Below are 12,267 nucleotides of genomic sequence, written 5' to 3'. Positions count from 1 at the left end.
TCACTCTCACTCTCACTCTCTCTCTCTCTCTCAGGCAGGGAGGATGTGAGGCTGGTGAATGGTGGCAGCCCCTGTGCTGGGAGAGTGGAGGTTCATCATCGGGGAGAGTGGGGGACAGTGTGTGATAATTGGTGGGGTATGGCTGACGCTGGAGTGGTGTGCAGACAGCTGGGCTGTGGAGATGCTGTAGATGCACTAGGAGGTGCTTACTTTGGACAAGGGTCTGGGAGAATATGGATGGATGTTGTGTTCTGCACTGGATCAGAATCCTCACTGAAGCAGTGTCCATCAGGAGGATGGGGTAGAAATCGCTGTAATCATGGACAGGATGCTGGAGTGATCTGCTCAGGTAGGATTCAGTGTTATTTAGCTCTTTCAATGTTCTTCACCCAACTCAGCACTTTTTTGGTCCGCCACCCCCCCCACCCCTCATCAAGGGCCTTAACTTTATTTTTATTTCTATACAAAGAAAAAGTGCCAAGCCAAACACACAAACAGGCAGCTGGACATCATCAGAAAAAAGAAAAGCATTAGTTAAATCTATATCAAAAACAAAGGAATAGTAAAGAAAAAAATAAAATAAATAATGATGATAATAATAATATTAATAATAAAAATAATAATGATTTAAAAAAGTATAAATAGATAAAATAAAAAAAAGAACAGCCAATAAAGCCAGCGAATTAAGAAACTAAAAAACAATTCGTTTTTTAGCATAAAAAACAAAACTTTGTTAACAAAACAAAACTCGTTGGCTTCTTCTCAAAGAAGAAGAAGCCAGCCCCGGCAGGAGAAGATGAGGGATGGATCAGTCCGGCAGCCTGAGACTCCCCAATGTACTTCTCCATGGCGAGAGTCTCTGGGACGGAGAGGGAGAAGAGTCGGCCTCTTGGTGGTGTGGTGCCAGGGTGCAGGTTGATGGCGCAGTCGTATGATTGGTGTGGAGGCAGGGAGCAGGCTTGGGACTTGCAAAAAATCCCTCTGATGTCATGGTAGACCGGTGGTATGGACGACTGGTCAGGAGCGCTCTCTGAGACAGCAGGGCAGGAGGGCTCTCTGAGACAGCAGGGCAGGAGGGCTCTCTGAGACAGCAGGGCAGGAGGGCTCTCTGAGACAGCAGGGCAGGAGCGCTCTGAGACAGCAGGGCAGGAGGGCTCTCTGAGACAGCAGGGCAGGAGGGCTCTCTGAGACAGCAGGGCAGGAGGGCTCTCTGAGACAGCAGGGCAGGAGGGCTCTCTGAGACAGCAGGGCAGGAGGGCTCTCTGAGACAGCAGGGCAGGAGCACTCTCTGAGACAGCAGGGGGGCTCTCTGAGACAGCAGGAGGGCTCTCTGAGACAGCAGGGCAGGAGGGCTCTCTGAGACAGCAGGAGGGCTCTCTGAGACAGCAGGGCAGGAGGGCTCTCTGAGACAGCAGGGCAGGAGGGCTCTCTGAGACAGCAGGGCAGGAGGGCTCTCTGGGACAGCAGGAGGGCTCTCTGAGACAGCAGGAGGGCTCTCTGAGACAGCAGGGCAGGAGGGCTCTCTGAGACAGCAGGGCAGGAGCGCTCTGAGACAGCAGGGCAGGAGGGCTCTGAGACAGCAGGGCAGGAGGGCTCTCTGAGACAGCAGGGCAGGAGGGCTCTCTGAGACAGCAGGGCAGGAGGGCTCTCTGAGACAGCAGGGCAGGAGGGCTCTCTGAGACAGCAGGGCAGGAGGGCTCTCTGAGACAGCAGGGCAGGAGGGCTCTCTGAGACAGCAGGGCAGGAGGGCTCTCTGGGACAGCAGGGCAGGAGGGCTCTCTGAGACAGCAGGAGGGCTCTCTGAGACAGCAGGGCAGGAGCGCTCTGAGACAGCAGGGCAGGAGGGCTCTCTGAGACAGCAGGGCAGGAGGGCTCTCTGAGACAGCAGGGCAGGAGGGCTCTCTGAGACAGCAGGGCAGGAGGGCTCTCTGAGACAGCAGGGCAGGAGGGCTCTGAGACAGCAGGGCAGGAGGGCTCTCTGAGACAGCAGGAGGGCTCTCTGAGACAGCAGGGCAGGAGGGCTCTCTGAGACAGCAGGGCAGGAGGGCTCTCTGAGACAGCAGGGCAGGAGGGCTCTCTGAGACAGCAGGAGGGCTCTCTGAGACAGCAGGGCAGGAGGGCTCTCTGAGACAGCAGGGCAGGAGCGCTCTCTGAGACAGCAGGGCAGGAGGGCTCTCTGAGACAGCAGGGCAGGAGGGCTCTCTGAGACAGCAGGGCAGGAGGGCTCTCTGAGACAGCAGGGCAGGAGCGCTCTCTGAGACAGCAGGGCAGGAGGGCTCTCTGAGACAGCAGGGCAGGAGGGCTCTCTGAGACAGCAGGGCAGGAGCGCTCTGAGACAGCAGGGCAGGAGGGCTCTCTGAGACAGCAGGGCAGGAGGGCTCTCTGAGACAGCAGGGCAGGAGGGCTCTCTGAGACAGCAGGGCAGGAGGGCTCTCTGAGACAGCAGGGCAGGAGCACTCTCTGAGACAGCAGGGGGGCTCTCTGAGACAGCAGGAGGGCTCTCTGAGACAGCAGGGCAGGAGCGCTCTGAGACAGCAGGAGGGCTCTCTGGGACAGCAGGGCAGGAGGGCTCTCTGAGACAGCAGGAGGGCTCTCTGAGACAGCAGGGCAGGAGGGCTCTCTGAGACAGCAGGAGGGCTCTCTGAGACAGCAGGGCAGGAGGGCTCTCTGAGACAGCAGGGCAGGAGGGCTCTGAGACAGCAGGGCAGGAGGGCTCTCTGAGACAGCAGGGCAGGAGGGCTCTCTGAGACAGCAGGGCAGGAGGGCTCTCTGAGACAGCAGGGCAGGAGGGCTCTCTGAGACAGCAGGGCAGGAGGGCTCTCTGGGACAGCAGGGCAGGAGGGCTCTCTGAGACAGCAGGAGGGCTCTCTGAGACAGCAGGGCAGGAGGGCTCTCTGAGACAGCAGGGCAGGAGCGCTCTGAGACAGCAGGGCAGGAGGGCTCTGAGACAGCAGGGCAGGAGGGCTCTCTGAGACAGCAGGGCAGGAGGGCTCTCTGAGACAGCAGGGCAGGAGGGCTCTCTGAGACAGCAGGGCAGGAGGGCTCTCTGAGACAGCAGGGCAGGAGGGCTCTCTGAGACAGCAGGGCAGGATTCGGTTTGACTGGAGGCGGACAGGAGACAGGTTTGGTGGCAGTTGGGGCTCCAACCCGTGATGGTACCCTGGACTCAGTCGATTTGGGGGTTATGTTGGAGAAATCAGGGTCTGCCCAACACCACCGGAACCAGGGGAGACTCCATGACGTAGAAGGTGAGCTCCTCCTGGTGGTTCCTGGAGATCTGCAGCCGAACTGGAGCGGTGACTGTGTCCACTGCAGTCAGGGGTGCACCCGTAATGGTGTTAGTGTGGAGGACCTGGGCGAGGGTGGAGGTTGGAATGCCCAGGCGATGGACCAGAGTAGGGTAGATCAGACTGGCATCGCCTCCGGAGTCGATCAGAACTCACACTTGGTGGCAAGCCCCCTCCCAGGAGATGTAGGCCATTGTGGTCGACCTTGAAGTTGAGGGGGAAGTGTTCAAAGTAGCGCCCCGTCAAGACCCCCCTCTTTCATTGATGGGCGTGGTCTTTTACCGGGCAGGGCTGGATGCGATGGCCAGGTCCACCGCAGTACAGGCAGAGGTTCCCTCTCACACGTCTCACCTGTTCCAGGTTGGTGAGGTGAGTGGACCCCACCTGCATGGGTTCCGGTTCGGGCTGGGGTGGCTCTCGGGAGGCCTGGTGCCGAGGTGGGAGGTGTTGATTAGGCAGTGGGACATTGGGTTCCCGGAATCGCCTTGTCGCACACCGTACCCTCAACCTGGTGTCCACCAGGATGGCTAGGTCGACGAGGGCGTCCAAAGACGATGGTAGCTCACAAGTGGTCAGTTGGTCCAAGATTCTGTCAGAAAGACCATTCTGGAACACCCCATGTAGCTCCATCTTGCCCCAGCCTGCTGATGCCGCCAGGGTCCGGAACTCGATGGACTAGTCTGACACCAAGCGGGATCCCTGGCAGATGCGAAACAACTCACGAGAGGCTGCCGGACCGGAGCTGGAACGGTTGAAGACCCTCTTCATAGCCCTAGCGAAGGATGGGAAATTGTAGGGAAAAGGCAGTTCCCCATTCCCGAGCTCGACCGGACAGTAGGGTGGCAACGTAAGCCACTTTGGAGCATTCGGAGGAAAGGTAGATGGCTGTAGTTCAAAGGTGAGCGAGCACTGGGACAGAAACGACGCACAATTCTTGGGTTCGCCGTCATAGCGTCCGGGTGGTGGAAGACGGAGTTCTGGGTGGGACAGGGCCGGTTCCGGAGCAGGCGGCTGAGGAGGTGTGGAATCCCGGGAGTTTTCCACGGGGAAGTTTTCTACGGGTCAGAACAAGACAGAAGTCATAAGCTAAACTAGATGGTCGGGACGAAACACGTCAAAACGGGTATCAATATGAAAACGCTGGAGAGTATGGAATAAACATAACAATCTGGCAACTAACTGCACAAACAGATGGTTTTTTTTTATACACAGGCAACGAGAGGGAATGGGAATCATGTGGGGAAACAATCAGGAAGTGATTGTCTGTATTATTATGAATGTAGTCATAATAATACATACATATGCTGCTCATGTTTGTTCAGAATGGTAGTGGAATGCTGGGTTGGTAAGTGTGTGCATTGCTACATTTACTGAACTAATCCAGAATACACACAGGTAAAGAATCTCATATTAATGTTTCTGATGGTCTTTTCCCATAAGTATTCAAATACTTTATTTTTAAGTCTGTCTTTAATTTACAGGTGAGTGGCTCTCCTCAGACTACAGTAGATGTGTGATTGGCTCATCTCACACTGCTGTACTCCTTGTATAATAGCTGTGCAGGCCCGTGTTCAGACAGCTGTGTTAAATGTTGTCTGGAATAAGGTGCCGGACATTGCTGATGATTCTCTCTTTATTCTCTGTTCTACTGCAGAGGTCAGGCTGGTGGGTGGGGCTGACCGGTGCTCTGGGAGAGTAGAGGTGCATCATGGGAGCTCTTGGGGCACGGTGTGTGATGCTGACTTTGACCAGCTGGACGCAGAGGTTGTGTGCAGGGAGCTGGGCTGTGGGGCTCCTGAAGAGCTGCGCGGGGCAGCTGCATTTGGCCAGGGCGACGCCCACGTGTGGGCAGAGGAGATTCAGTGTAGGGGCAACGAATCTCAGATTAACTTCTGCCCCACGGCACCCTCACAGAATCAACCCTGCTCCCATGGAAACGATGTGGACCTGGTGTGTTCTGGTAAGAGTGCTCTCTGCAGTGCATTGTGATAGTTTCAGCAATCATTTCACATGATTCCTAAACAGATTACATACATTTATATTTAATGAGGTCTTTATCTTAATCTCTTAGTCTGTGGGAGTTCAATCTGTGGGAAGTTTATTTAATAGGTTGGTCAGATGCTAACCATACTGTTAGCCTCTTCCATACATTTCCTTTATTAACTCAGTGCTGGGCAGATGCTAATCCCACTGTCTTGTATGTATTAAGAGTCCAGGCTGGCTGACAGCCCTGATTGATTTGATAATTTCCGAAAGTTCTTTCCTAATGTTTTGACAATCTGCATCAAACCAGGTTTAATCTTTGGGGTTTTTCCATTTATTTTTATTTTTTTTGGACAATTTCAATTGGAATTGTTTTGCTGTTCTTCTTAATAAGTAATAAGATATTTTGTACTGCCATATTCACTCCTTATTTACTGTGAGTGTAAGATGTCTAATAATGTTTAATTTTGTGGGTACCAATTGCTTTTGGAACTATTGTTTACTGCTCTCTCTCTCTCTCTCTCTCTCTCTCTCTCTCGCACGCTCTCTCGCGCTCTCTCTCTCTCTCTCTCTCTCTCTCTCTCTCTCTCTCTCTCTCTCTCTCTCTCTCAGGCAGGGAGGATGTGAGGCTGGTGAATGGTGGCAGCCCCTGCATTGGGAGAGTGGAGGTTTATCATCGGGGAGAGTGGGGGACAGTGTGTGATGAGTACTGGGGTATGGCCAACGCTGGAGTGGTGTGCAGACAGCTGGGCTGTGGAGATGCTGTAGATGCACTAGGAGGTGCTCACTTTGGACAAGGGTCTGGGAGAATATGGATGAATGTTGTGTACTGCATTGGATCAGAATCCTCACTGAAGCAGTGTCCGTCAGGAGGATGGGGTAGAAATCGCTGTAATCATGGACAGGATGCTGGAGTGATCTGCTCAGGTAGGATTCAGTGTTATTCAGCTCTTACAATGTTCTTCACCCAACTCAGCACTTTTTTTTTGTTGGTCCGCCACCCCTTTTCGGGGGCCTTAACTTTATTTTTATTTCTATACAAAGAAAAAGTGCCAAGCCAAACACAAAAACAGGCAGCTGGACATCATCAGAAAATAGAAAACTATGAGTTATATGTACATCACAAACAAAGGAATAGTAAAGAAAAAATAAAATTAATAATAATAATAATAATAATAATAATAAAAAAGTACAAATAAATAACATTAAAAAAGAACAGCCAATAAGCCAGCAAATTAAGAAACTAGAACACATAACACAAAAACCCACACAGAAATACATAAAAAAACAAAACATATAACACAAGGTTGGGCCAAATTTGTATTTGTCTTTTTATTTTTGTGTGGGGCGGGGGGTGCAGTGTAGGATTGGTGGGTGGGTTGTGGCATCAGCTCACCGGTAGTTTGAGTGCTGCTGTCAAAAATGAGAATATTTGGAGGAATGTCATACTTTGGTTTTTGTTTATAGCTGAGGCTTGTTCTAAAGACAAATGGTCCACTAGTCTAGTGTCTAGTGGAGAGTTGCTTTCTTGATTTCCAATTGGTGCGTGGTTTTTTTTGGTGGTTGTTAGGGCTATGAGTACTGGTTCACCGTTTGTTATGGTGAGATCTGACAGGTCGCTAGGCAGGCATGTGGATGGGGTAAGTGGTATATTGCAAGCCATGAATTGTGATAATTTAGTGTTTACCTCTACCCAGAAACTCTAGACTGGGGGGCAGGACCCTAAGGCGTCGATATAGTTGTCAGGGGTGTGAAGTTGACATTGAGGACAGAGCTGTGAATGGGTAAATTCCATTGCATGCATTTTGTGACCTGTGATATGTGTATGATGTAATGCCTTGTATTGGATAAATTGTAGATTAATATTTTTTGACATGTTGAAGGTGGATTGGCAGATTTGCGTCCAGAAGTTGCTGTCGGGGTTTTTTCCATTTTCCTATTGGTAATGATATTGTAGAGTCTGATGTAGATTAGATTTTGTAGAGTTTGCAGAGTTGTTTGGGACTATTTGCTATTTTACCGATATTGCCTATTAGTTGAGATGGACACAGGGGGTTGTTTATCAGTTCAATTTTGGTTTTGATGGAGCTGCTTATTTGGATGTACTGCAGATATTGGTCTTTGTTTATATTGAATCTGAGCAGAAGAAATTATTGTGTTGTTTGAAAAGAGATGATGAAGGTGGGTTGTATTAATGTTTCTGGTGGTCTTTTCCCATAAGCATTAGAATGTTTTTTTAGTTTTTTTTTTTAAGTCTGTCTTTAATTTACAGGTGATTAGCTCTCCTCCGACGACAGTAGATGTGTGATTGGCTCACCTCACACTGCTGTACTCCATGTATAATAGCTATGCAGTCCTGTGTTCAGACAGCTGGTCTGAATGTTGTCTGGAATAAGGTGTCTGTCATTGCTGATGATTCCCTCTTTATTTTCTGTTTAACTGCAGCCCATCAAATTGTCAGGCTGGTGGGCGGGACTGACCTGTGCTCTGGGAGAGTAGAGGTGCATCATGGGAGCTCCTGGGGCACGGTGTGTGATGCTGACTTTGACCAGCCGGACGCAGAGGTTGTGTGCAGGGAGCTGGGCTGTGGGGCTCCTAAAGAGCTGCGCGGGGCAACTGCATTTGGCCAGGGCGACGGCCAGGTGTGGGCGGAAGAGATTCAGTGTAGAGGCAACGAATCTCAGATTAACTCCTGCCCCACGCCACCCTCACAGAACCAACCCTGCTCCCATGGAAACGATGTGGGCCTGGTGTGTTCTGGTAAGAGTACTCTGTGCAGTGCATTGTGATAGTTTCAGCAATCATTTCATATCATTCCTAAACAGATTGCATACATTTATATTTAATGAGGTCTTTATCTTGATCTCTAAGGGCCAGATGTACGAAGCCTTTTGCAATGATTTTGAGGTGCACATGATGCATTCTGCCCAGGAAACATGCGTCATATGTATCAAACTGGCGTGCAGGGCTGACTACTGCAGTGTGCGTTTGATCTAGGCGAGTCATCGTGAGCTGCGCTTCTCTCCTCATTCATTTACATTTTACATTTTATTTATTTGGCAGACGCTTTTAATCCAAAGCGATTTACAAGTGCATTCTTCGACAAGTTAAAGCATCACATCCATAACTAGTAAATACACATGAAGTGCTGTTCTAAACATATAGTCATCATAAGTGCAAGTTTTTTTGTTTGTTTTTTTTTTGGGGGGGGGGTTAGGTTTAGACAAGAGGGATAGGGATATCAGAAAGGGGTCGGGGGAAATCAGGAGGGAGGACTAAGGTAGAGTTTGAAAATGTGTGTTTTTAGTCTGCGTCGAAATAGGGGGAGGGATTCTGCTGTCCTGACAGTGGTAGGCAAGTCATTCCACCACTGAGGAACCAGAACGGAAAACAGGCGTAAACGTGCAGCTCGACCGCCAGGTGCTCGTAGTGAGGGAACCATAAGGCGACCAGAGCTGGCAGACCGGAGTGGTCTAGCTGGGGAGTAGGGAGTGATCAAGGATTGTATGTAAAGTGGGGCAGTCCCCTTAGCAGCCTGAAATGCCAACACCAGGGCCTTGAATCGGATGCGTGCAGCAATAGGAAGCCAGTGGAGGCCAATGAGAAGCGGGGTGACATGAGCCGACCTGGGCTGACTGGTGATTAGGCGGGCTTGAGCATTCTGGACCAGCTGGACGGGCTTGATGGCACAAGCTGGGAGACCAGCTAGGAGGGAGTTGCAGTAATCCAGGCGGGAAATGACGAGCGCCTGGACTAGGAGCTGGGTGGCTTTCTCCGTTAGGAGATGACGGATACGGCGTATATTATACAGAAAGAACCTGCAGGTTCTGGCAGTGGAGGATACTTGTGGAGCCAGGGTGAGGCAGTTATCAAGAGTCACCCCAAGATTCTTTGCCGTACAGGAGGAGGTCACTACAAAGTTCTTAACAGTGAGTGAGAGGTCAATTGTCGGAGAGGACTTAGCAGGGATGTAGAGAAGCTCAGTTTTGGCAAGGTTAAGCTTCAGGTGGTGGGAAGTCATCCACGCAGAGATATCAGCCAAGCAGGCAGAGATCTGTGTGGTGACCTGGGTATCGGGGGGAAGGAAACAAAGAGTTGGGTGTCATCGGCGTAAGAGTGGTAAGAAAAGCCATGGGAAGAGATAACAGAACCAAGAGACATGGTGTATAGCGAGAAGAGGAGAGGACCGAGAACTGAGCCCTGCGGGACTCCAGTTTGTAGGGGGTGAGGGTCAGAGACTGAGACCCTCCAAGTCACCTGGTAGGAGCGACCAGAGAGGTAGGAGGAAAACCAAGCAAGGGCAGATCCTGTGACACCCATCCCAGACAGCGACAAGAGCAGAATCTCATGGTTGAATTCATACATATTTTAGGGTGGATCGCGCAAATAAAGGCCAGCGATATTGTAAGTGTGGCTGATAATGTTTTCCGTTGAATTAACTGAAGTTCAGGGAATTAACGAGGGTCCAGAAAAAATTCAATCTATGGGAAGTTTATTTAATAGGATAGTCAGCTGCTAACCACACTGAGATAATAACGGAAACTTATGGAAGAGGCTAACAGTGTTGGTCAGATGCTATCCCCTGTAGGGGTCCTCGCACGGGACTCCAAATTATGTAGGGTCCTCGCACGGGCCGCCAAATAACGCAGGGATTTTACTCTCTACGAAACCGGGGCGCCAGTTAAACGTTGTGTAGCAGTATAACTGCAAAAAGTAATCAGTCTCATAAAATTACTATTATCAGAAATATCTAACCACAAATTTAGTATTTTAATTAATAATTAAAATAACCAATTTTAATGATTAAACATACCGATAACCTGAAGGTTGGAAGTTCTTCGAAAGACTGCTTTAACTCGGCTCTCATGTCTATGCGATTCCAAAACGGACACCGGGGTTTAATAAAATATATTTATTAAACAAACATACAAACACATAACAGATAAACTAACGGGAAGTTAGTAAGGAAATTTAGTTGGGTATGTGTGTGTGCGTGTGTGTGGCGCGCGCAAGCGCGCGTGTCGCTAGAGTTATGGGTGTGGTAATGAGTTAGAGTTAGCTGTGAGAAGGGACTACTTGCGTAGTTTTACTCTATATATGCGCAAAAGACGGCGAATCAATTCACGTACATATATATGTAGCTAACCAAACACATTACAATGGTTGGATGGTAAATATTGAAACACAGATTCACAAAAACAGTTAAGACTAAACTAAACACTGGCTATGCCTGAATGTTTGTTTTCTTACTGAGTCCATACGCATTGCTGGATCCAAAAGACATGCTGTCCTTGTAGAAGCGGCGATGGTGCTGTGAATGGTGTCCGGGAGAGATGCGCAGGCTGGGGTGTTCCCGTCTTAGCGCCTTAGCAGCGTTGTCGTCTGATCCGCTGGTCCTTTTCCAGGTGTAAAAGTTCGTTGCTGTTTCGTTGTTGAGCTTTATTGGGGTAAACTGATGTAGCGTTCCGCGTACAACAATTTCCACTCACTATAGGCCACGTAGTTACCGCGAGGTAACTGGGTGTGTCCGTAGGCCTGGTAGTGCGCTGTGCAGCCTTCAGCCTCTGTCCGAGCCTCGGAGCAGATGAGCTGAAGCGAATGGCCAAAAAGGGTGCGTCGAAGAGAAGAAGCAGAAGAGGCAGAAAAAGCAGAAGAGAGAAGAAAGATCCCAAGAACGTGTCTTGCTCTTATACGGGACCGTTTATTGCTCCCGCCATGACGGGATTGGCTGAACCAAGTTAGACGTCATTCGTGGTGGACGTCGCGGAATTTTCCTGTGGGAATGTGGAAGTTGTAGTCCCTACATCCCCCCTGTGGTCTCAGGATGCGGCTGAAGCCAGTGTTCCTTGAGAGCACAAAAGTCAGTTCACAGTCCAGAGGTCAAGTACATTTGGTCGGTAACACAGTTCACAATTGACTGACAAACATCCAGGCATTTATCAACAATTAACTAAACTGGTCTAAACACATGATACAAACAATGTGAAACACTAAGGTCGAACAGTGAATACATTGTCACAAAACATGAGAAACCTTGGTGAAAGCGTTAGTCGTTTTGTTAGTTCAGGTGTTTTGTTAGTTATTGGATGGTGTCCAGAAGGTGGAGCACCAACAGGAATGACCCAGCCATGAAAATGTTCAGATGATGTAGGGGTCTAGGATGGAGAGGCTGTAGCCTTTTTGGAAGTCTTGTTCAGACTGACCAATTGTTCTAGTCCCTACAGTCTTGCTGACGAGGGTTGTCATCTGAAATATGTGGGGGCATTTTCAAATTAGGGCAGCTTTCTGTATCCAAGCTTAACCTTATGGCTGTGTCATCAGGAAGGAAATGGAGAGGTGGTCTCATTTCTAAATGATGTGGTAAGCTCACAAGTGGTCTTGTCTTGCTTGGGGAAGAGGTGGAGTAAGGCACACTGGGGTGTGGCAATATACTTGTAACGATTACCCTGTAGTTTCTACATGCAATACTTTACGATGGTTCAGTAGGTGTAGAAAGAAGCAATGAACGTTTACGAGTTATAACAGGTGTCGGATTTAACTCTACAGTACCTACTTACGATCTGCGTTTGCTGCTGCTACATGCAAATCTAAGTGGCTGCTATAAACTACCTGTTTATTTTGCCACCCCCCTTTGGTAGGAAAGGTGTGCAAAAGAAAGTGGTCAAAGCTTCAGCTGGGAGTCTGCCTGTGAGGAGACCACGGCTATAGATCAGTCTTATTCAGTCTTTTGATGGAGGTTGAACAAGACCAGATAGCTCTTTGGAGTGGTTACTCAAGGCATACACACTACTGAACAAAGGTTAGAGGCTTTAGTTGTCCTCAGAGGAACTGAAGAAGCTCTCTTCAGACAAGGTATCTTCCCTATCAGAGTCATGCTGGTGACTCTGAGGCTTGGGCCTACCGGGTCGGTCTTCTCTCTAATTCCGGCTGGAATCAGAGTGTGAGAAGCGACCACGGTGGCTCTTAACCGGGAACTTACTCACATGCCGTTGTTTTG

General features: G+C 49.6%; 1 protein-coding gene across 3 annotated transcripts in view; it reads left to right on the top strand.

The window, feature by feature from the left end:
- LOC133118952 (deleted in malignant brain tumors 1 protein-like) overlaps window positions 1–12,267 on the top strand; it is a 33,788-nt gene that overhangs the window by 9,269 nt on the left and 12,252 nt on the right. For all 3 annotated transcript variants that reach the window (XM_061229269.1, XM_061229271.1, XM_061229270.1), the window contains 4 exons: window positions 35–349; window positions 4,942–5,247; window positions 5,883–6,197; window positions 7,716–8,030. In XM_061229269.1, coding sequence (XP_061085253.1) covers window positions 35–349; window positions 4,942–5,247; window positions 5,883–6,197; window positions 7,716–8,030 — 1,251 coding nt within the window. The remainder of the gene's footprint in view (window positions 1–34; window positions 350–4,941; window positions 5,248–5,882; window positions 6,198–7,715; window positions 8,031–12,267) is intronic.

The sequence above is a fragment of the Conger conger genome, chromosome 19 (assembly GCF_963514075.1).
Source record: "Conger conger chromosome 19, fConCon1.1, whole genome shotgun sequence".
Classification (NCBI taxonomy): Eukaryota; Metazoa; Chordata; class Actinopteri; order Anguilliformes; family Congridae; genus Conger; species Conger conger.
The sequence above is the reverse complement of the archived record's forward strand: the minus strand, read 5'-3'. Positions and strand labels throughout refer to the sequence as shown.